The 24,500-nt window shown below is 48.5% G+C and overlaps 1 protein-coding gene across 1 annotated transcript in view; it reads right to left on the bottom strand.

Moving 5' to 3' along the window:
* The window catches only part of LOC134948212 (discoidin domain-containing receptor 2-like), a 241,476-nt gene that overhangs the window by 15,665 nt on the left and 201,311 nt on the right, over positions 1 to 24,500 (bottom strand). Inside the window, exons 5-11 of the mRNA XM_063936059.1 lie at positions 19,199 to 19,427; positions 10,723 to 10,870; positions 9,524 to 9,629; positions 8,050 to 8,236; positions 7,055 to 7,301; positions 6,651 to 6,752; positions 263 to 420 (exon numbers count right to left, since the gene is read on the bottom strand). Coding sequence (XP_063792129.1) covers positions 263 to 420; positions 6,651 to 6,752; positions 7,055 to 7,301; positions 8,050 to 8,236; positions 9,524 to 9,629; positions 10,723 to 10,870; positions 19,199 to 19,427 — 1,177 coding nt within the window. The remainder of the gene's footprint in view (positions 1 to 262; positions 421 to 6,650; positions 6,753 to 7,054; positions 7,302 to 8,049; positions 8,237 to 9,523; positions 9,630 to 10,722; positions 10,871 to 19,198; positions 19,428 to 24,500) is intronic.

Here is a 24,500-nt window from a genome sequence, read left to right as displayed (position 1 = left end):
GCATCCCCCCCCCCACCACCATGCAGGGTGCAAGCCATACTGTAAAGGCCCCCTGTCCCACCACCCTTATGAGGCAGCAATGTCCTGCGGGCTGGAAGGCTGGGAGGTATGTCCGTTCCCGGCTACTTTGCAGAACATTTTTTTTTTTGGGGGGGGGGGGGGGGGAAGGTTTGGAATATGGGGAAGGGAAAGAAGGCCCGAAACCCGTATGTTGCTAAGGGCACTATGGGGTGTTCATCAGTCTGTGATCGGGATGCGTTACCTTTTCCAGTCTCTTCTGTATGTATTGTTTCCACAGAATCAGAACTATGATGACGACGAGCAGAAGAATTATCGCCACCAAGCAGCCAATCAGAACGGACGTTTTTGACTCGTCGCTCTTCTCCAGCTGCCTGCTCAGGGTGGAGGGGAAAGTGGTTTCTGGAGGGCAGAAGGGGCAATGAGAGGGGGCTGTTATCCCACGGAGGTCAAGGTCAGTCGTATAGATTGAGAAAGGTCAGAAGAGGTCAAGGATCATTGTATTCCAGTATCACTGGTCTATGGAGCTTCCTATCTATTATATAATGTACAGTACGAGCTAATATTGGGATGTGTTATTTGTACAGAATAATTACCAATCTGTCTCCGGGGAGATTCAGTTATCTGCAGTGGCCACAAAGTGCCTCCGGAACGGTCGGGTGATATCACCCCGTGACCAGTAACATCGCTAATAGCTGTGCATAGGAAGCTAGCCATGTATAATATACGGTGAAGAGCGCAGCTGAACATTGCTTCATGGATGGCCGTCGGTGGGTTAATCATCGATGGTCACCATTGATTGTACTGTTGATGTATACCTTCAATGGTATAATACAATCTGCAAGGGAGCCATCGCTGGTCATCCCTGCTGTTCTATTCAAGGTGCTGTGGGCCAATCACAGCCTGGGGGTGTGGCTTCACATGTATCAGGGGTGGAGCTATACTTCGTGTCCGGCACTTATAGAAAAAAAAAAACAAATCTGATGGTTCTGTACCATCGATGGCGGGAAACCATTTGGTTTCCCCCTCAAAGTATTTAACATCGGGCATAGAACATCGATGATTTTGAACTCAAGATGTTTGGTTCAGCGGATCCAGGTGATATATTAAATATGTGGAAATATATCTATAGCAATGACAGAGATTAGGAAGGCAGCATCGGTGAAAACACAAGGATTACGAGGGAGAACTCAGGGCTTGTTGTATCAAGCAGTGAAGAGTGGAGAAGTTGCCCATAGCAACCAATCAGCACTGAGTTAGAATTTATCAAGTACAGACTAAAATATTAGGTAGCTACTGATTAGTTACTATGGGCAACTTCTCCACTGGTGCACTACTCCACTGCTTGATATATCTCCTCCAAAATCACTGATTGGAGGAAGGACAGGAACTGTATAATAATTAATTTTGTTATAAGAAGAGATGTTCATGGAATAGCCGGGGATTATGCACTAGTTGGAGGTGATAGTTAGGCAGCTGTGAGTTGGAAGTGATAGTTAGGCAGCTGTGAGTTGGAGGTCATAGGTAGCTGTGAGTTGGAAGTGTTAGGCAGCTGTGAGTTGGAGGTGATAGTTAGGCGGCTGTGAGTTGGAGGTGATAGTTAGGCAGCTGTGAGTTGGAGGTGATAGGCAGCTGTGAGTTGGAGGTGATAGGCAGCTGTGAGTTGGAGGTGATAGTTAGGCAGCTGTGAGTTGGAGGTGATAGTTAGGCAGCTGTGAGTTGGAAGTGTTAGGCAGCTGTGAGTTGGAGGTGATAGTTAGGCAGCTGTGAGTTGGAGGTGATAGGCAGCTGTGAGTTGGAGGTAATAGTTAGGCAGCTGTGAGTTGGAGGTGATAGTTAGGCAGCTGTGAGTTGGAGGTGATAGGCAGCTGTGAGTTGGAGGTGATAGTTAGGCAGCTGTGAGTTGGAGGTGATAGTTAGGCAGCTGTGAGTTGGAGGTGATAGTTAGGCAGCTGTGAGTTGGAGGTGATAGTTAGGCAGCTGTGAGTTGGAGGTGATAGGCAGCTGTGAGTTGGAGGTGATAGGCAGCTGTGAGTTGGAGGTGATAGTTAGGCAGCTGTGAGTTGGAGGTGATAGTTAGGCAGCTGTGAGTTGGAAGTGTTAGGCAGCTGTGAGTTGGAGGTGATAGTTAGGCAGCTGTGAGTTGGAGGTAATAGTTAGGCAGCTGTGAGTTGGAGGTGATAGTTAGGCAGCTGTGAGTTGGAGGTGATAGGCAGCTGTGAGTTGGAGGTGATAGGCAGCTGTGAGTTGGAGGTGATAGTTAGGCAGCTGTGAGTTGGAGGTGATAGTTAGGCAGCTGTGAGTTGGAGGTGATAGTTAGGCAGCTGTGAGTTGGAGGTCATAGGTAGCTGTGAGTTGGAAGTGTTAGGCAGCTGTGAGTTGGAGGTGATAGTTAGGCGGCTGTGAGTTGGAGGTGATAGTTAGGCAGCTGTGAGTTGGAGGTGATAGGCAGCTGTGAGTTGGAGGTGATAGGCAGCTGTGAGTTGGAGGTGATAGTTAGGCAGCTGTGAGTTGGAGGTGATAGTTAGGCAGCTGTGAGTTGGAAGTGTTAGGCAGCTGTGAGTTGGAGGTGATAGGCAGCTGTGAGTTGGAGGTGATAGTTAGGCAGCTGTGAGTTGGGGGTGATAGTTAGGCAGCTGTGAGTTGGAAGTGTTAGGCAGCTGTGAGTTGGAGGTGATAGTTAGGCAGCTGTGAGTTGGAGGTGATAGTTAGGCAGCTGTGAGTTGGAGGTCATAGGTAGCTGTGAGTTGGAAGTGTTAGGCAGCTGTGAGTTGGAGGTGATAGTTAGGCAGCTGTGAGTTGGAGGTGATAGGCAGCTGTGAGTTGGAGGTGATAGTTAGGCAGCTGTGAGTTGGAGGTGATAGTTAGGCAGCTGTGAGTTGGAGGTGATAGTTAGGCAGCTGTGAGTTGGAGGTGATAGTTAGGCAGCTGTGAGTTGGAGGTGATAGGCAGCTGTGAGTTGGAGGTGATAGTTAGGCAGCTGTGAGTTGGAGGTGATAGTTAGGCAGCTGTGAGTTGGAAGTGTTAGGCAGCTGTGAGTTGGAGGTGATAGTTAGGCAGCTGTGAGTTGGAGGTAATAGTTAGGCAGCTGTGAGTTGGAGGTGATAGTTAGGCAGCTGTGAGTTGGAGGTGATAGGCAGCTGTGAGTTGGAGGTGATAGGCAGCTGTGAGTTGGAGGTGATAGTTAGGCAGCTGTGAGTTGGAGGTGATAGTTAGGCAGCTGTGAGTTGGAGGTGATAGTTAGGCAGCTGTGAGTTGGAGGTCATAGGTAGCTGTGAGTTGGAAGTGTTAGGCAGCTGTGAGTTGGAGGTGATAGTTAGGCGGCTGTGAGTTGGAGGTGATAGTTAGGCAGCTGTGAGTTGGAGGTGATAGGCAGCTGTGAGTTGGAGGTGATAGGCAGCTGTGAGTTGGAGGTGATAGTTAGGCAGCTGTGAGTTGGAGGTGATAGTTAGGCAGCTGTGAGTTGGAAGTGTTAGGCAGCTGTGAGTTGGAGGTGATAGGCAGCTGTGAGTTGGAGGTGATAGTTAGGCAGCTGTGAGTTGGGGGTGATAGTTAGGCAGCTGTGAGTTGGAAGTGTTAGGCAGCTGTGAGTTGGAGGTGATAGTTAGGCAGCTGTGAGTTGGAGGTGATAGTTAGGCAGCTGTGAGTTGGAGGTCATAGGTAGCTGTGAGTTGGAAGTGTTAGGCAGCTGTGAGTTGGAGGTGATAGTTAGGCGGCTGTGAGTTGGAGGTGATAGTTAGGCAGCTGTGAGTTGGAGGTGATAGGCAGCTGTGAGTTGGAGGTGATAGGCAGCTGTGAGTTGGAGGTGATAGTTAGGCAGCTGTGAGTTGGAGGTGATAGTTAGGCAGCTGTGAGTTGGAAGTGTTAGGCAGCTGTGAGTTGGAGGTGATAGGCAGCTGTGAGTTGGAGGTGATAGTTAGGCAGTTGTGAGTTGGAGGTGATAGTTAGGCAGCTGTGAGTTGGAGGTGATAGTTAGGCAGCTGTGAGTTGGAAGTGTTAGGCAGCTGTGAGTTGGAGGTGATAGTTAGGCAGCTGTGAGTTGGAGGTGATAGGCAGCTGTGAGTTGGAGGTGATAGTTAGGCAGCTGTGAGTTAGAGGTGATAGGCAGCTGTGAGCTGGAGGTGTTAGTTAGGCAGCTGTGAGTTGGAGGTGATAGTTAGGCAGCTGTGAGTTGGAGGTGATAGGCAGCTGTGAGTTGGAGGTGTTAGGCAGCTGTGAGTTGGAGGTGATAGGCAGCTGTGAGTTGGAGGTGATAGGCAGCTGTGAGTTGGAGGTGATAGTTAGGCAGCTGTGAGTTGGAGGTGATAGTTAGGCAGCTGTGAGTTGGAAGTGTTAGGCAGCTGTGAGTTGGAGGTGATAGTTAGGCAGCTGTGAGTTGGAGGTGATAGGCAGCTGTGAGTTGGAGGTAATAGTTAGGCAGCTGTGAGTTGGAGGTGATAGTTAGGCAGCTGTGAGTTGGAGGTGATAGGCAGCTGTGAGTTGGAGGTGATAGGCAGCTGTGAGTTGGAGGTGATAGTTAGGCAGCTGTGAGTTGGAGGTGATAGTTAGGCAGCTGTGAGTTGGAAGTGTTAGGCAGCTGTGAGTTGGAGGTGATAGTTAGGCAGCTGTGAGTTGGAGGTGATAGGCAGCTGTGAGTTGGAGGTGATAGTTAGGCAGCTGTGAGTTGGAGGTGATAGTTAGGCAGCTGTGAGTTGGAGGTGATAGTTAGGCAGCTGTGAGTTGGAGGTGATAGTTAGGCAGCTGTGAGTTGGAGGTGATAGGCAGCTGTGAGTTTGAGGTGATAGGCAGCTGTGAATTGGAGGTGATAGTTAGGCAGCTGTGAGTTGGAGGTGATAGTTAGGCAGCTGTGAGTTGGAAGTGTTAGGCAGCTGTGAGTTGGAGGTGATAGTTAGGCAGCTGTGAGTTGGAGGTAATAGTTAGGCAGCTGTGAGTTGGAGGTGATAGTTAGGCAGCTGTGAGTTGGAGGTGATAGGCAGCTGTGAGTTGGAGGTGATAGGCAGCTGTGAGTTGGAGGTGATAGTTAGGCAGCTGTGAGTTGGAGGTGATAGTTAGGCAGCTGTGAGTTGGAGGTGATAGTTAGGCAGCTGTGAGTTGGAGGTCATAGGTAGCTGTGAGTTGGAAGTGTTAGGCAGCTGTGAGTTGGAGGTGATAGTTAGGCGGCTGTGAGTTGGAGGTGATAGTTAGGCAGCTGTGAGTTGGAGGTGATAGGCAGCTGTGAGTTGGAGGTGATAGGCAGCTGTGAGTTGGAGGTGATAGTTAGGCAGCTGTGAGTTGGAGGTGATAGTTAGGCAGCTGTGAGTTGGAAGTGTTAGGCAGCTGTGAGTTGGAGGTGATAGGCAGCTGTGAGTTGGAGGTGATAGTTAGGCAGCTGTGAGTTGGAGGTGATAGTTAGGCAGCTGTGAGTTGGAGGTGATAGTTAGGCAGCTGTGAGTTGGAAGTGTTAGGCAGCTGTGAGTTGGAGGTGATAGTTAGGCAGCTGTGAGTTGGAGGTGATAGGCAGCTGTGAGTTGGAGGTAATAGCTAGGCAGCTGTGAGTTGGAGGTGATAGTTAGGCAGCTGTGAGTTGGAGGTGATAGGCAGCTGTGAGTTGGAGGTGATAGTTAGGCAGCTGTGAGTTGGAGGTGATAGTTAGGCAGCTGTGAGTTGGAAGTGTTAGGCAGCTGTGAGTTGGAGGTGATAGTTAGGCAGCTGTGAGTTGGAGGTGATAGGCAGCTGTGAGTTGGAGGTGATAGTTAGGCAGCTGTGAGTTAGAGGTGATAGGCAGCTGTGAGCTGGAGGTGTTAGTTAGGCAGCTGTGAGTTGGAGGTGATAGTTAGGCAGCTGTGAGTTGGAGGTGATAGTTAGGCAGCTGTGAGTTAGAGGTGATAGGCAGCTGTGAGCTGGAGGTGTTAGTTAGGCAGCTGTGAGTTGGAGGTGATAGTTAGGCAGCTGTGAGTTGGAGGTGATAGGCAGCTGTGAGTTGGAGGTGTTAGGCAGCTGTGAGTTGGAGGTGATAGGCAGCTGTGAGTGGGAGGTGATAGGCAGCTGTGAGTTGGAGGTGATAGTTAGGCAGCTGTGAGTTGGAGGTGATAGTTAGGCAGCTGTGAGTTGGAGGTGTTAGGCAGCTGTGAGTTGGAGGTGATAGGCAGCTGTGAGTTGGAGATGTTAGGCAGCTGTGAGTTGGAGATGTTAGGCAGCTGTGAGTTGGAGGTGATAGTTAGGCAGCTGCGAGTTGGAGGTGTTAGGCAGCTGCGAGTTGGAGGTGATAGTTATGCAGCCATGAGTTGGAAGTGATAGTTAGGCAGCTGCGAGTTGGAGGTGTTAGGCAGCTGTGAGTTGGAGGTGTTAGGCAGCTGTGAGTTGGAGGTGATAGTTAGGCAGCTGCGAGTTGGAGGTGTTAGGCAGCTGCGAGTTGGAGGTGTTAGGCAGCTGTGAGTTGGAGGTGATAGTTAGGCAGCTGCGAGTTGGAGGTGTTAGGCAGCTGCGAGTTGGAGGTGATAGTTATGCAGCCATGAGTTGGAAGTGATAGTTAGGCAGCTGCGAGTTGGAGGTGTTAGGCAGCTGTAAGTTGGGGGTGATAGGCAGCTGTGAGTTGGAGGTGATAGGCAGCTGTGAGTTGAGTACATAGGTAGACAGGTCTGAGTGTCACTCACCAGATTTCCATTCGGTTGTGTTCAGGAAGGGGTTCTCAGTGGTAGAGACCCTGGCAGTAGTGGGGGGCAGAGTGACACTGGTGGGCACTGCAATGTCCATGTCTTTATGGGGAGGAGACAATAAGAACAGTGAACATTTTTCTAATGAAAGATGTACGATATATTATACATAATATCTCATTTACTTATTTCCTAATATTCAGTAATATAATCACATAGCCCTCTCCCATCGCCCCATCATATGTTCTGCCTGTTGTCTGTTATATGTATATCACATTCCCTACTCCGGAGGGGTATATAGTGTACACCTATCACATCAAGCCGTACTCACCCGCAGCCAATCTGCCCCCTCCCAGACATACAATACGCTATAATATGACAATATACACACTCACACGTCTTACCTGATTGGAAGGAGATCTCGCTGAACATCATCCACGTGTCGGCAAAGTAGAACCGGCATAGGATAAAGCTCCCCACTCGCTGCTGCAAGGGGATAACGACGAACCTGGAACTGGGGTTCTTGTCATCCAGCACAGTCACCACCCCCACCGCCTCCGGTTCCCAGTCAGACTGCTGCCGGGACTTAAAGAGGCACTCCGCCCTCTGGAAAATCTTCACCCCTTTGGTGAACATGTTGTTGCAATGCACCTGTCGAGAAGACCAGACTAATTACTGACGCAGGACCCGGGGTGCCCCATTGAGGGCCAGGCACGGACAACTAACCAAAAACAGGCGGCTTTCCTATGTCGTACATTATAACTGTTTATGTGTGACTTCTAATTTTATTACGTTATATATATTTTATCATAGCACACATACTGTATATTACGCAGCGCTATATAGATAATATTTAGCAGTGGACATACAGCCCCAGCTCCAAAGGAGCTTACAATCTATATCACCTATCACAAGGACACACATACCCATTAGGACTCATTTTTGTCAGGAGCTAATTAACCCTACCAGTATGTTTTTGGATTGTGGGAGGAAACTGGGGCACCTGGGGGGAAACTTGCACAAACATATAAACTCCACACAGATGTGAGGCAGTAATGCTGAGCACTACACCACTATGATGCTCTGATGAGGAACCAGACAGACGGAAATAAAATCCATGTGGATAAAAATGAAGGAATGTGTCTGAGATGTGATGGTCTTACATTGATATACTGTAAGAGTGTCCATGCCACCTGTCCTCCTTAGAAGATGGCTACATCTCCTTGACCCTGGACTTTTTCCCTACCAGCTGTATTTCCCTGCATATGTATGTGTTTGGTTCCTATCTGTCTGCCCGGTTCCTCGTGTGCCCTGTAAGTGACCCTACGGGGTTCCACGCATAAGGCCGACTGGTAACCGAGCACAGGTAGACCTTGCTTACCTCAGTAGATTCATTTACCTTCATTGAAGTGAAGTTCCTCGGCCTGTCGAACTGGAACTCTATCTCCACGTATCCGTTGCGAGTACTTTCATTTTTCCAGCCGACATAATCAAAGCCGGGCCAACCGCGATACTGGTGGCTCTGGATGAAGTCGTCCTGTCCGAGTACGCCGTCGGTCAGTTGCCCCAGACCGTCGAACAGCCGCCTGCGTTGCAGACACACAGTCACATTGGAACGGCAGGCTCCCATGTATAACCCCGCTCAGTACTAACAATCTGCTTCATGGTTGCACCAATGTTCCACACGAGTCACGTACACTGGATCCCTGCTTTACCTCTGCACGGAGCAACCGGGGTGGGGGGGAGTTACTGTTCATATTGATATGTGGATGGGGTTCCACTCAAAGATCCCTGTGGCCAGGAGTAAAAATCCTCATGCATAAAATTAAGTCCAAAATCAAGGATAATGACTTAAAACACCAGGGAATGCTCTGTAGAACCAGCGAACAGCAGAAATACGGTAGCTCTTGAGTGTTCTGCTTCCCTACATGACCTCTATAGATATAGCAAACTAAATATTTTTTGTACCCACTCCCTATGTCAGATCTATGGGGGTCATTCCGAGTTGATCGCTCGCTGCCGATTTTCGCAGCGCAGCGATCAGGTGGAAAAAATGGCATTTCTGCGCATGCGTATGCCCCGCAATGCGCACGCGCGATGTACGGGTACAAAGCTCTTTGTGGTTGTGCTCAGGTTCTAGCAAAGTTTTCCTTCGCACTGGCGGCCGCAAGAAGATTGACAGGAAGGGGGCGTTACTGGGTGTCAACTGACCGTTTTCAAGGAGTGTTTGCAAAAACGCAGGCGTGTCTGAAAAACGCAGGCGTGGCTGGGCGGGTGTGTGACGTCAAATCCGGACACGAATAGGCTGAAGTGATCGCAAGCGCTGAGTAGGTTCAGAGCTACTCTGAAAATGCACAAACTGGTTTTGCAGAGCTCGGCTGCACATGCGTTCGCACTTCTGCTAAGCTAAAATACACTCCCCAGTGGGCGGCGGCATAGCGTTTGAACGGCTGCTAAAACTATCTAGCCAGCGATCAACTCGGAATGACCCTCTATATGTGAATTGATATTGCGCCTCTTTTGGGGTATTGGAAACATCACGAAAATGACTCAAAAACGGTCAATTTTAAATTAAATATATTGCAAATTCGGTACTGCACGGTCATAGCCAAGCCCCCTATTAGCGTCAGAATTTGGAACAAGTTGCACCAGTTGTGAAGGAGAAGCATGATAAATATGTGGCGGGCCACGCGTTGCATTTGTTGCGTGTTTGTGGCACAGGGAGCTGTGACAAATGCAATGTGTCTCTCAGGTTATGGGACAAATGACCCTGATGCATTAAATGCACTACGGTGATATGTAGTTGGGACATGCGCACTATTAAGGATTGTTATATTTACCAGCAATGAGATTTAATAAATGAATGAATGTACCCTTTCTCCAGGTATCCGTCGTACGTAGAGTCATTCAGATAGGCAGTCTTGTGCGAAGGTCCCATGAAGGTCTCCCCTTCGGGAATGCTGTATGATTTAAGGCCATCTGTAACACAGACAGAACATCAGGAGGACGGCACGCACAAATGCAACAAACATGGTGTGCAGCAACCTGACAGTAACACACTAGTATTAGCAGGGGGAAGCTGTGTCTCAAGGCAGGTATGGAGGAAAGAGACGCACATTTGGCCGTATTGCTCCATGCTTGTCCCTGACGGGTCTCCGGACCTGATTCAGAAAGGATTGCATGCTGGGAGCCACCCATCGCAGGGCAGAACCGCCTAGCATGCTAATCGCCCCCCGACCACGCTGATATTGCGGTCGCACAGCAATGTCAGCGGGATTGCTAAAAATAGGGCAACCTCCTGCCGGGAGGCCCGCCGCCATTTTAGTGATTGCATCGGCTTTGTGTGATGTCACGCAGCCGCCCCATCATGCCCACGCCACCCCCCCCCCCCATTTGCTGCACCGTTTTTACGCTGAGCCCCCACAACACTACATCTCCGCCTTGGAAACAAAGCATTGCCGCGCCCCCCCCCCCCTTCCTCCTTCCAGTCAGAGGCATTTGCATTTTCTGTGGGGCGCCCGCCGTAAATGCGGGCGCATGTGCAAGATGGGGTCTGGGCATGCACCCGCAGGGCGATCGTAAAAATTCCGGTTGGATCGCTATTTGCGATCCAACCTGAATTAGCCCCTCAGTTTTCGCCTGCTGTCCGCCAGAGGGTGTGGCCAGGGGGAGGGGTTGGGGCAGAGCAATATAACGCATGCATGGTAATGTAATGAATCGCTATGGAGAGAGATAAAGTGGAGCTAGGAGCTGATTGGCTGGTACTTTATCTCTCTCCAAGCTTTGATAAATCTCCCCCTGTATGCGCCAGGAAACAGTGCGCAATCAATCGCTGAAATAAAAGTGTTTTGTTGACTGGTCTGGCCATGAGATCCCGGCAATGCTTCTTACTCGCTGAGATCTAGTTATTTATATATCTTTTTCTTTAATGCAGCTGATGTGCGCGGAGACGCCGACTACTGATGACTGGCCAGGTTTCTGCTCACTTACTCTACATATTGTACGTTACTGATCACAATATAGAATGGCCGGATGAGTGTAACCAGCAGCAAAGCATCATGGTCCTGCTTACCGTACCACACGCAGCCGTACAGCTCCACCCGCATACAGACCGTCATCGGGACCTTGGTGACCGGGATCACTCGGATGTGGCTGGCGATGATTGGCGGCCTCAGGTCAGTCAGGACCACCTCATAAGCGTCCATATTTCCTTTAATAACCTGCCGGGATAACGTATAGGATACGGTCAATAAGACAAAAAAGGCCCAGATTTATCAAGCCTCGGAGAGTGATATAGTCATATTTCTCTATTTTCTATCTATCTATCTATCTATCTATCTATCTATCTATCTATCTATCTGTCTCATATATATCTATCTTTCTCTGACGTCCTAGTGGATGCTGGGTACTCCGTAAGGACCATGGGGAATAGACGGGCTCCGCAGGAGACTTGGCACTCTTTAAAGAAAGATTAGGTACTATATCTGGTGTGCACTGGCTCCTCCCTCTATGCCCCTCCTCCAGACCTCAGTTAGAATCTGTGCCCGGCCAGAGCTGGATGCACTTAGTGGGCTCTCCTGAGCTCACTAAAAAAGAAAGTATTTGTTAGGTTTTTTATTTTCAGTGAGATCTGCTGGCAACAGACTCACTGCTACGTGGGACTTAGGGGAGAGAAGCGAACCTACCTGCTTGCAGCTAGTTTGTTCTTCTAAGGCTACTGGACACCATTAGCTCCAGAGGGATCGAACACAGGGCCCGACCTCGATCGTCCGTTCCCGGAGCCGCGCCGCCGTCCCCCTTGCAGAGCCAGAAGACGGAAGATTCCAGAGAAAATCGGCGGCTAAAGACTCCGGTCTTCAATAAGGTAGCGCACAGCACTGCAGCTGTGCGCCATTGCTCCCACAGCACACCACACGCTCCGGTCACTGGTGGGTGCAGAGCGCTGGGGGGGGGGGGGGGGGGGCGCCCTGGGCTGCAATTTGTATACCTTACTTGGCAAAATGCACATAATACAGTTCTAAACTGTATATGTGCCTAATCCCCCGCCATAAATATTATTAAAAAAGCGGGAGAAGCCCGCCGCTGAAGGGGCGGGGCTATCTTCCTCAGCACACCGGCGCCATTTTCTCTTCACAGCTCCGCTGGAAGGACGCTCCCCAGGCTCTCCCCTGCAGTATACACTACGGAAAGGGTAAAAAAGAGAGGGGGGGCACATAAATTTAGGCGCAATTGTGATAATAAGCAGCTATTGGGGGAAAATTCACTTTGTACTAGTGTAAATCCCTCTGTTATATAGCGCTCTGGTGTCTCTCTGTCTCCCCAAAGGACTTTGTGGGGTCCTGTCCTCAGTCAGAGCATTCCGTGTGTGTGTGTGTGTGTGTGTGTGTGTGTGTGTGCGCGGTGTGTCGGTACGGCTGTGTCGACATGTTTGATGAGGACGCTTACGTGGAGGCGGAGCAGGTGCCGATAAGTGTGATGTCGCCCCCTGCGGGGCCGACACCAGAGTGGATGGATATGTGGAAGGTATTAACCGACAGTGTCAACTCCATGCATAAAAGGTTAGATGACGCAGCTTTGGGACAGCCGGCATCTCAGCCCGCGCCTGCCCAGGCATCTCAGAGGCCATCAGGGGCTCAAAAACGCCCGCTACCTCAGATGGCAGACACAGATGTCGACACGGAGTCTGACTCCAGTGTCGACGAGGATGAGACAAATGTACAATCCACAAGGGCCATCCGATGCATGATTACGGCAATGAAAAATGTGTTGCACATTTCTGACATTAACCCGGTTACCACAAAAAAGGGTAAATGTTTGGGGAGAAAAAGCAGCCAGTGACTTTTCCCCCATCTGATGAGTTAAATGAATTGTGTGAAGAAGCGTGGGGTTCCCCAGATAAGAAACTAGTGATTTCTAAGCGGTTACTAATGGCGTACCCTTTCCCGCCAACGGATAGGTTACGCTGGGAGACATCCCCTAGGGTGGACAAGGCGCTCACACGCTTATCAAAAAAGGTGGCACTGCCGTCTCAGGATACGGCCGCCTTAAAAGAGCCTGCAGATAGAAAGCAGGAGGCTATCCTGAAGTCTGTGTATACACACTCAGGTACTATACTGAGACCTGCTATTGCTTCAGCATGGATGTGTAGTGCTGCAGCAGCATGGCCTGATTCCCTGTCAGATAACATTGATTCCCTTGACAGGGACACTATTTTGCTAACCATAGAGCATATTAAAGACGTAGTCTTATATATGAGGGATGCACAGAGGGACATTTGCCGACTGGCATCTAGAATTAATGCAATGTCCATTTCTGCCAGGAGAGTATTATGGACTCGGCAGTGGACAGGTGATGCTGATTCTAAAAGGCACATGGAGGTTTTGCCTTATAATGGTGAGGAATTGTTTGGGGACGGTCTCTCGGACCTCGTATCCACAGCAACAGCTGGGAAGTCGACTTTTTTACCTCAGGTTCCCTCACAGCCTAAGAAAGCACCGTATTATCAAGTACAGTCCTTTCGGCCTCAGAAAGGCAAGTGGGTCAGAGGCGCGTCCTTTCTGCCCAGAGGCAGGGGTAGAGGGAAAAAGCGGCACCAGACAGCCAGTTCCCAGGAACAAAAATCCTCCCCTGCTTCCACTAAGTCCACCGCATGACGCTGGGGCTCCACAGGTGGAGCCAGGTGCGGTGGGGGCCCGTCTCCGGAACTTCAGCGACCAGTGGGTTCGCTCACAGGTGGATCTCTGGGTTCTACAAGTGGTATCTCAGGGATACAAGCTGGAGTTCGAGACGTCTCCCCCTCGCCGTTACCTCAAATCAGCCTTGCCAGCTACTCCCAAGGAAAGGGAGGTAGTACTGGCGGCAATTCACAAGCTGTACCTCCAGCAGGTGATAATCAAAGTTCCCCTCCTTCAACAGGGACGGGGTTACTATTCCACAATGTTTGTGGTACCGAAACCAGACGGTTCGGTGAGACCCATTCTAAATTTGAAATCCTTGAACACTTATATAAGGAAGTTCAAGTTCAAAATGGAATCGCTCAGGGCGTTTATTGCAAGCCTGGAAGAGGGGGATTATATGGTATCACTGGACATCAAGGATGCTTACCTACATGTCCCCATTTACCCACCTCACCAGGAGTACCTCCGATTTGTGGTACAGGACTGCCATTACCAATTCCAGACGTTGCCGTTTGGTCTGTCCACGGCACTGAGGGTATTTACCAAGGTAATGGCCGAAATGATGATACTCCTTCGAAAGAAGGGAGTTATAATTATCCCGTACTTGGACGATCTCCTTATAAAGGCGAGGTCCATGGAGCAGTTGTTGGTCGGAGTAGCACTATCTCAGGAAGTGCTACAACAGCACGGCTGGATTCTGAATATCCCAAAGTCGCAGCTGGTTCCTACGACGCGTCTGCTGTTCTTGGGTATGATTCTGGACACAGAACAGAAGAAGGTGTTTCTCCCGGAGGAGAAGGCCAAGGAGTTGTCATCTCTGGTCAGAGACCTCCTGAAACCAAAACAGGTGTCGGTGCATCACTGCACGCGAGTCCTGGGAAAGATGGTAGCTTCTTACGAAGCAATTCCCTTCGGCAGGTTCCATGCAAGGATCTTTCAGTGGGATCTGTTAGACAAGTGGTCCGGATCGCATTTTCAGATGCATCGGTTGATCACCCTGTCCCCGAGGGCCAGGGTGTCTCTGCTGTGGTGGCTGCAGAGTGCTCATCTTCTCGAGGGCCGCAGATTCGGCATTCAGGACTGGGTCCTGGTGACCACGGATGCAAGCCTCCGAGGTTGGGGGGCAGTCACTCAGGGAAGAAACTTCCAAGGACAATGGTCGAGTCAGGAGACTTCCCTACACATAAATATTCTGGAACTAAGGGCCATTTACAATGCCCTAAGCCAAGCAAAACCCCTGCTTCAAAACCAGCCGGTGCTGATTCAGTCAGACAACATCACGGCGGTCGCCCATGTAAACCGACAGGGCGGCACAAGAAGCAGGATGGCAATGGCAGAAGCCACAAGGATTCTCCGATGGGCGGAGAATCACGTGATAGCACTGTCAGCAGTGTTCATTCCGGGAGTGGACAACTGGGAAGCAGACTTCCTCAGCAGGCACGACCTCCACCCGGGAGAGTGGGGACTTCATCCAGAAGTCTTCCAGCTGATTGTAAATCGTTGGGAAAGGCCACAGGTGGACATGATGGCGTCCCGCCTCGACAAAAAGCTAAAAAGATATTGCGCCAGGTCAAGGGACCCTCAGGCGATAGCTGTGGACGCTCTACTGACACCGTGGGTGTACCAATCGGTTTATGTGTTCCCTCCTCTTCCTCTCATACCAAAGGTACTGAGGATAATAAGAAAGAGAGGAGTAAGAACTATACTCATCGTTCCGGATTGTCCAAGAAGAACTTGGTACCCGGAACTACAAGAAATGATCTCAGAGGACCCTTGGCCTCTGCCGCTCCGACAGGACCTGCTGCAGCAGGGGCCCTGTCTGTTCCAAGACTTACCGCGGCTGCGTTTGATGGCATGGCGGTTGAACGCCGGATCCTGATGGAAAAGGGCATTCCGGTTGAAGTCATTCCTACGCTGATAAAAGCTAGGAAGGATGTGACAGCAAAACATTATCACCGCATATGGCGAAAATATGTTGCTTGGTGTGAGGCTATGAAGGCCCCAACAGAGGAATTTCAGCTGGGTCGATTTCTGCACTTCCTACAGTCAGGAGTGACTATGGGCCTAAAATTGGGATCCATAAAAGTCCAGATTTCGGCCCTGTCTATTTTCTTTCAAAAAGAACTGGCTTCACTGCCTGAAGTTCAGACGTTTGTTAAGGGAGTGCTGCATATTTAGCCCCACTTTGTGCCTCCAGTGGCACCTTGGGATCTCAACGTTGTGTTGGATTTCCTAAAATCACATTGGTTTGAGCCACTTCAGACCGTGGAGTTGAAGTATCTCACGTGGAAAGTGGTCATGCTTTTGGCCTTGGCTTCGGCTAGGCGTGTGTCAGAATTGGCGGCTTTGTCATGTAAAAGCCCCTATCTGATCTTCCATATGGACAGGGCAGAATTGAGGACTCGTCCCCAATTTCTCCCTAAGGTGGTATCAGCGTTTCATTTGAACCAACCTATTGTGGTGCCTGCGGCTACTCGGGACTTGGAGGCTTCCAAGTTGCTGGACGTAGTCCGGGCCCTGAAAATCTATGTTTCCAGGACGGCTAGAGTCAGAAAAACTGACTCGCTGTTTATCCTGCATGCACCCAACAAGCTGGGTGCTCCTGCTTCTAAGCAGACTATTGCTCGCTGGATCTGTAGCACGATTCAACTTGCACATTCTGCGGCTGGACTGCCGCATCCTAAATCAGTAAAAGCCCATTCCACGAGGAAGGTGGGCTCTTCTTGGGCGGCTGCCCGAGGGGTCTCGGCTTTACAACTTTGCCGAGCTGCTACCTGGTCGGGATCAAACACGTTTGCAAAATTCTACAAGTTTGATACCCTGGCTGAGGAGGACCTTAAGTTTGCTCATTCGGTGCTGCAGAGTCGTCCGCACTCTCCCGCCCGTTTGGGAGCTTTGGTATAATCCCCATGGTCCTTACGGAGTACCCAGCATCCACTAGGACGTCAGAGACAATAAGAATTTACTCACCGGTAATTCTATTTCTCGTAGTCCGTAGTGGATGCTGGGAGCCCGTCCCAAGTGCGGACTTCTGCAATACTTGTATATAGTTATTGCTTAACTATAGGGTTATTGTTATGAGCCATCTGTTGAATGAGGCTCAGCTGTTGTTCATACTGTTAACTGGGTATAGTTATCACAAGTTGTACGGTGTGATTGGTGTGGCTGGTATGAGTCTTACCCTGGATTCCAAATCCTTTCCTAGTAATGTCAGCTCTTCCGGGCACAGTTTCCCTAACTGAGGTCTGGAGGAGGGGCATAGAGGGAGGAGCCAGTGCACACCAGATATAGTACCTAATCTTTCTTTAAAGAGTGCCCAGTCTCCTGCGGAGCCCGTCTATTCCCCATGGTCCTTACGGAGTACCCAGCATCCACTACGGACTACGAGAAATAGAATTACCGGTGAGTAAATTCTTATTATTTCATATCTATCTATCTGTCTGTCTATCTATCTATCTATCATATTTCTCTATTTTCTATCTATCTATCTATCTATCTATCTATCTCATATATATCTATCTATTTCATATCTATCTATCTATCTATCTATCTATCTAATATCAATCTCTGTCTAATATCTATCTATCTATCTATCTATCTATCTATCTAATATCGATCTCTATCTGTCTAATATCTATCTATCTATCTATCTATCTATCTATTTCATATCTATCTAACATATTTCTGTATTTCATATCTATCTATCTATTTATTTCATATCTAACATATTTCTTTATTTCATATCTATCTATCTATCTATCTATCTATCTATCTATAGTATGTCTCATATGTATCTATCTTTATATTATCTATCTATTTCATATCTATCTATCTATTTATTTCATATCTAACATATTTCTTTATTTCATATCTATCTATCTATCTATCTATCTATCTATCTATCTATCTATCTATCTATCTATCTAATATCAATCTCTGTCTAATATCTATCTATCTATCTATCTAATATCGATCTCTATCTGTCTAATATCTATCTATCTATCTATCTATTTATTTCATATCTATCTAACATATTTCTGTATTTCATATCTATCTATCTATCTATTTATTTCATATCTAACATATTTCTTTATTTCATATCTATCTATCTATCTATCTATCGTATGTCTCATATGTATCTATCTTTATATTATCTATCTATTTCATATCTATCTATCTATCTATCTATCTATCTATCATATTTCTCTATTTCATATCTATCTATCTATCTATCTATCTATCTATCTATCTATCAACCATTGATCTATCTCTCATACTGTAAACTATTTATGTAATATATCTCTATTCATCTTGCAGTATTTCTGCATATTCTGTATATCAGTCTATTTATCACTTTTTTGTTGAATTGCTCTTTGTAACAACGTAGTAACTTATTTAGATTCTCCGCACCACCCATTATTCTCTCTCCATCAGCACATTAATTAGTGAAAGGAAAAACAAACATTTTGATTAGAGTCTCGGAAGTCTGGTTAGTCAGGCGTAGCAAGGTCAGTGTTCCCTGACTCTATGGGTATAATCAGAAGTTATGCCAAGGATAAGCGGCCAGCCACTCATCCCTAGGCCACGTCGACGATTCAGGGCCTTTCTGCGGTTATAAGATTCGCACGGGATGTCGTAGAATTTGTAAAGACTGTTTTTTCTGTTTGTTCTATGTTTTTGTTGACCTACGCAATGAAGTTCTGTACCCGCCCATGGTGTACGCTAGAGAAGAATAACTTGTACTCGTACGGGAAGACAGGATTGTGCCTTCTTTGCCTAATCTAGGAAGTACACGGCTGTCACATGTCCTAGTCAGCTGGGAAGGGGAGTCCCACTTATTTGTCCATATGGCTTTGATCTTACAGCTACCACATGGGTTTCATGGTATGGCCATTGGCTTTCATCATCCTATACGTCAGTGGTTTCCATTCTGGGGCTTTCATGGTATGGCCATTGGCTTTCATCATCCTATACGTCAGTGGTTTCCATTCTATGGGTTTCATGGTATGGCCATTGGCTTTCATCATCCTATATATCAATGGCTTCCATTCTATGGGTTTCATGGTATGGCCATTGGCTTTCATCATCCTATATGTCAATGGTTTCAATTCTATGGGTTTTATGGTATGGCCATTGGCTTTCATCATCCTATATGTCAATGGCTTCCATTCTATGGGTTTCATGGTATAGCCATTGGCTTTCATCATCCTACATGTCAATGGTTTCCATTCTATGGCTTTCATGGTAAGGCCATTGGCTATCATCATATATGTCAATGGCTTCCATTCTATGGCTTTCATGGTATGGCCATTGGCTTTCATCATCCTACATGTCAATGTTTTCCATTCTATGGCTTTCATGGTAAGGCCATTGGCTATTATCATATATGTCAATGGCTTTCATTCTATGGCTTTCATGGTATGGCCATTGGCTATCATCCTACATGTCAATGGCTTTCATGGTAAGGCCATTGGCTATCATCCTACATGTCAATGGCTTTCATTCTATGGCTTTCATGGTATGGCCATTGGCTATCATCCTATATGTCAATGGCTTCCATTTTATGGCTTTTATGGTATGGCCATTGGCTTTCATCATCCTATATGTCAATGGCTTCCATTCTTTGTCTTTCATGGTATGGTCATTGGCTATCATCCTATATGTCAATGGCTTCCATTTTATGGCTTTCATGGTATGGCCATTGGCTATCATCCTCCATGTCAATGGCTTTCAAATTATAGCTTTTATGGTATGGCCATTGGCTTTCATCCTATATGTCAACGGTGTTTATCCTATACCTACAGTATCTATCGGCAAAACACACTGTATGAAAGTTTGATGCCAGTGCAGGCAAATGCGAACTTCTCCTACCGGATCTCCCTTGTGGTCTTTCCATGAGAGCCACCGCTCTCCATTCCTGCTGTAGTCTACTCGGTAAGACCTGGCAAACTCTTTCCCCGTGGCACGAGCGTGGCGGCCCTGAGTCCCAATCAGGGTGATGAAGTACAGCTTGTGTAGATGGATCTGCAAGTACTGCACATCCTCCGGTTGCAGTAGGCCTGCCGGACACCAAGCGCCGTCACCTTCCTCTTTCTGCAGCCTGTTGGAAAGTAAGGAAGCAATAAAGTCAGGTCACAACCACTGTCCGGGCTCATCATCTATTATTGGAATCCAGCGTTGCGTAGGGTTGGACCTGTATAATTCTTCCCCATCCCACCATGTACACAAACTTACATTCATCGTCAGATCTATCAGAGTGAGACAGGCTTACAACTAAGTCAACCTTAGCATAAAGACGTACATTATGTCAATAGCACCCCTGTCACCTGCTAATGCCCCCCCACCCCCACCCCATCGCAATACCTGATAGTGCTGCTTATGTATCAATGGATCTAAAAGTTTAGGTAGTCAGCATAGCACTCACCGCTAATAATTACTTTTTGACTCATGGGGATGGGCACTGAGTGTGTAACGTAGTGAGGCAATTGGGATGGGAACATTATCCGGGACACTTCGGATCCCTCTCCCGATACATTTTCCGATGTGTCTAGCCCATGGGCTACAATGGCTAATGCCATTTAAAGATGGCGATAATAATCAGGGTCAAGTTTGCTGCTTTTCCAAGCGGAAATAGAGGAATTGCAGCAGATATTGGAGATATCCGTGCGATCTCCCCTTCTTGAATCCTGGGGATACCTAGTTTTTGTAGGTTTCCCCCAAATGTGACTGTTTCTGGGGAATTTCCTGCAATATCCCTTTGGTGAATAGGTCCCATAATGAGATGTGCGCTTATAACTTTGTTTGCATTTGTCAATGTGATTGAGGGAAGACCACCAGCCTTTGGAGCCAGATATGGTAATTATAGGCTAATGCTGATGAATGTAACCACAATCGTCACCCTCAGAAGAAATACCTTTCCCAAACTCCGCCATTACAGTCCAGGTTTTAAGGATATCCATGCTGGCTTCACAGCTGGCTTCATAATTACAATCTAGCACATCGCTCACTTCAGCGCTGTGTGCTGAGCGGGGGGAGAGAGATGTGCGCTGAGCGTCTGTGCTATATTGCTCAGCACACATCTCCGCCGTGTGTACGGGGTTTTAGTACATAAGCCTCATAATCAGCAAATGTACTTTACAAATAAACAGTTGTGAGATTGGTTCCAATATTTTTTCTATATATTACACCAATCACTTCACTAACAAAGGTTTACACTAGGGTGGCTAATCCCGGGATCAGGATTGGCGAGATCCCAGGATTTAGGCCTAGAATTGGCCGGGATTCAATCCCGGGATTGGTAAATCGAAATGTTGCACTTTCCATATAATATATTGTGGTGGGTTCTCAGCGTGATCGGGGTGTAGAAACAGACCGGAGATCAATGGCGGATATTATTTAGAGGTCAAAGCGGCCTTCTGTAAATACTGTGGTTTAGACAAGGAACCCGCCTCCAGTACGTATATACATGTCAAGTGGCGTGGTCATTCCGGGGCCCACAGGTGAGGGTGCCCGGGAATTCTGGAATCAATGCTGCGAGGCCTCTCCTGTACTCCATTATTATGGCGGGATAAGGGATTAGGCCCCCCCGGTGTAATGTGATACAGATACGTCCCTTATCCAGTGGCAGCAAAGAGACTTTCCCGAATAATAGTATTGAAATTTCTGGGATCTATCAACTAACAGCAGGGCTCAGAGGAGACAAACAATGGAACTGTGCTGGATGCCACTAGCCAGGTAGATGTTTCATAAAACTACTGTAGGCAGAAGTGTGTGCCGTACAGAAAGCAGATAATGTACAATACACAGTATGATGTTTATATAAAACTGTACACTAAGGGGTATATTCAATTGAGGTCGGATCCATTCCGACATGCATTTGTCGGAATGGATCCGACAAGGGCTATTCAATGGCCATCTCAATTCGACTTTAAAAAAGTCGAATTGAGATGAGGGACCGGAGAGGGGGGAGACCAGCGGGGAGACGGGACAGCCGCGGGCAGACGGGGGACAGCAGCGCTGCAGGAGGATGTGGTACAGCCGCCAGACCTCACGGCTCCAGCAAGCGGGACCTCACTTGGCAGCTATACCGCCGATTCACGTACTATTCGACAAGTCGAATTCCCCGACTTGTCGAATGAAAAAGCTGGGGACTGAATAGGTCGGAACCCCTTCCGACCTAAAAAAGTCGAAAACTGCCGTCTCTTCGACAAGACGGCAGTTTCGACCTTACTTGAATATACCCCTAAGTCTCACTAACGCTCGCTGTTCATGTCTGTAGCTGAGCCTCAGGCGGATCTGCAGGGAAATGTGTAAAATCCAGTGACATCATTCCTCTGAGCAGACATCTCAATCTTCCAAACATTCAATTACTCATTACGTCATTTCTTGGCATGGTATAAGCAGGCTGCCTGCACTGGGACAGTTAACGTGAAATTAAAGGAACATACCCGTATATACTCGAGTATAAGCCGAGTTTTTCAGCACATTTTTTGTGCTGAAAAAGCTCCCCCTCGGCTTATACTCGAGTGATGCTCCCGGGAGTCATGTGCAGGAGCAGAGCGCAGGGAGAAGCCATTTGAGGAGGAGGAGGAGGAGGGAGGGAGGGGGACTCGGGAGCCGCAGCAGCGCACTGTAATTGGTGCATCCACCAGTGACGCTGCTGCAGCCATCCTTCTCCCTCTCCATGCTCGCTAAAGCACCGCCGCGCTGACCGCCTCCTCAGCCGCCCGCCTCCTCAGCCGCTGCGTTCCGTCCCAAGGCCGGCCACCGCTGCCCGCACCGCCTGCCGCTGCCTGTACTCCCGTGCCCCGTCATCATTGATGGTGAGTAGAGACGGGCTACGGGCTGGAGCGCGGGTGTGTCAGTGGGGGGGGGGGGGGGTTGTCGTGGGGTAGTTGGGGGCTGGGCATATCTGGCACTATGAGGGCATACGGTATCTGGCACTGTGGGGGCATATGTAGCACTGTGGGGGCATATCTGGCAGTATGAGGGCATATGTGGCACTGTGGGGGATTATCTGGCAGTATGAGGGCATATGTGGCACTGTGGGGGATTATCTGGCAGTATGAGGGCATATGTGGCACTGTGGGGGATTATCTGGCAGTATGAGGGCATATGTGGCACTGTGGGGGATTATCTGACAGTATGAGGGCATATGCGGCACTGTGGGGGCATATCTGGCACTATGAAGGCATATCTGGCACTGTGGGGGATTATCTGGCAGTATGAGGGCATATCTGGCACTGTGGGGGCATATCTGACACTGTGGGGGATTATCTGGCAGTATGAGGGCATATGTGGCACTGTGGGGGAATATGTGTATCTGGCAATGTGGGGGCATATCTGGCACTATGAGGGCAAATATCTAGCACCATGGGGGCATATTTAGCACTGTGGGGGTATATCTGGCACTGGGGGGCATATCTGGCCGTATGAGGGCTGTGTACGGCTAGAGCTGCATTTCCCACCCTAGGCTTATACTCGAGTCAATAAGTTTTCCCAGTTTTTTTGGGGAAAAGTAGGTGCCTCGGCTTATATTCGGGTCGACTTATACTCGAGTATATACGGTAGATATTATTGCATGCACTGCCCTTCCAAATACATGTAGATACATTGCTATAACGTGAGAGAATGTCAAATATTTATTACTGCATTTACATTTACTGCACAACTAAGGAATCTACTGTGCTAGGACATCAGCATTGTGTTCCTAGGTGGGTCTAGTCCTGAGTATTCCTAGGTGGGTCTAGTCCTGAGTATTCCTAGGTGGGTCTAGTCCTGTGAATGCCCTAATGCTCTGATTAGCCCAGGTGGGTCTAGTCCTGTGAATGCTCTAATGCTCTGATTAGCCCAGGTGGGTCTAGTCCTGTGAATGCTCCAATGCTCTGATTGGCCCAGGTGGGTCTAGTCCTGTGAATGCACTAATGCAGTGGTTCTCAAACTCGGTCCTCAGGACCCCACACAGTGCATGTTTTGCAGGTAACCCAGCAGGTGCACAGGTGTATTAATTACTCACTGACACATTTTAAAAGGTCCACAGGTGGAGCTAATTATTTCACTTGTGATTCTGTGAGGAGACCTGCAAAACATGCACTGTGTGGGGTCCTGAGGACCGAGTTTGAGAACCTGTGCACTAATGCTCTGATTGGCCCAGGTTGGTCTAGTCCTGTGAATGCCCTAATGCTCTGATTAGCCCAGGTGGGTCTAGTCCTGTGAATGCCCTAATGCTCTGATTAGCCCAGGTGGGTCTAGTCCTGTGAATGCTCCAATGCTCTGATTGGCCCAGGTGGGTCTGGTCCTGTGAATGCTCTAATGCTCTGATTGGCCCAGGTTGGTCTAGTCCTGTGAATGCCCTAATGCTCTGATTGGCCCAGGTGGGTCTAGTCCTGTGAATGCTCTAATGCTCTGATTGTCCCAGGTTGGTCTAGTCCCGTGAATGCTCCAATGCTCTGATTGGCCCAGGTGGGTCTGGTCCTGTGAATGCTCTAATGCTCTGATTGGCCCAGGTTGGTCTAGTCCTGTGAATGCCCTAATGCTCTGATTGGCCCAGGTGGGTATAGTCCTGTGAATGCTCTAATGCTCTGATTGTCCCAGGTTGGTCTAGTCCTGTGAATGTTCTAATGCTCTGATTGGCCCAGTTGGGTCTGGTCCTGTGTATGCCCTAATACTCTGATTAGCCCAGGTGTGTCTGGTCCTGTGAATGCCCTAATTCTCTGATTAGCCCAGGTGGGTCTAGTCCTGTGAATGCTCCAATGCTCTAATTGGCCCAGGTGGGTCTAGTCCTGTGAATGCTCTAATGCTCTGATTAGCCCAGGTGGGTCTAGTCCTGTGAATGCTCCAATGCTCTGATTGGCCCAGGTGGGTCTAGTCCTGTGAATGCACTAATGCTCTGATTGGCCCAGGTTGGTCTAGTCCTGTGAATGCCCTAATGCTCTGATTAGCCCAGGTGGGTCTAGTCCTGTGAATGCCCTAATGCTCTGATTAGCCCAGGTGGGTCTAGTCCTGTGAATGCTCCAATGCTCTGATTGGCCCAGGTGGGTCTGGTCCTGTGAATGCTCTAATGCTCTGATTGGCCCAGGTTGGTCTAGTCCTGTGAATGCCCTAATGCTCTGATTGTCCCAGGTGGGTCTAGTCCTGTGAATGCTCTAATGCTCTGATTGTCCCAGGTTGGTCT

Source organism: Pseudophryne corroboree, chromosome 8 (genome assembly GCF_028390025.1).
Source record: "Pseudophryne corroboree isolate aPseCor3 chromosome 8, aPseCor3.hap2, whole genome shotgun sequence".
In the NCBI taxonomy this organism is placed as follows: Eukaryota; Metazoa; Chordata; class Amphibia; order Anura; family Myobatrachidae; genus Pseudophryne; species Pseudophryne corroboree.
Note: the sequence above shows the minus strand (reverse complement) of the source record. Positions and strands in the feature narration are given on the sequence as shown.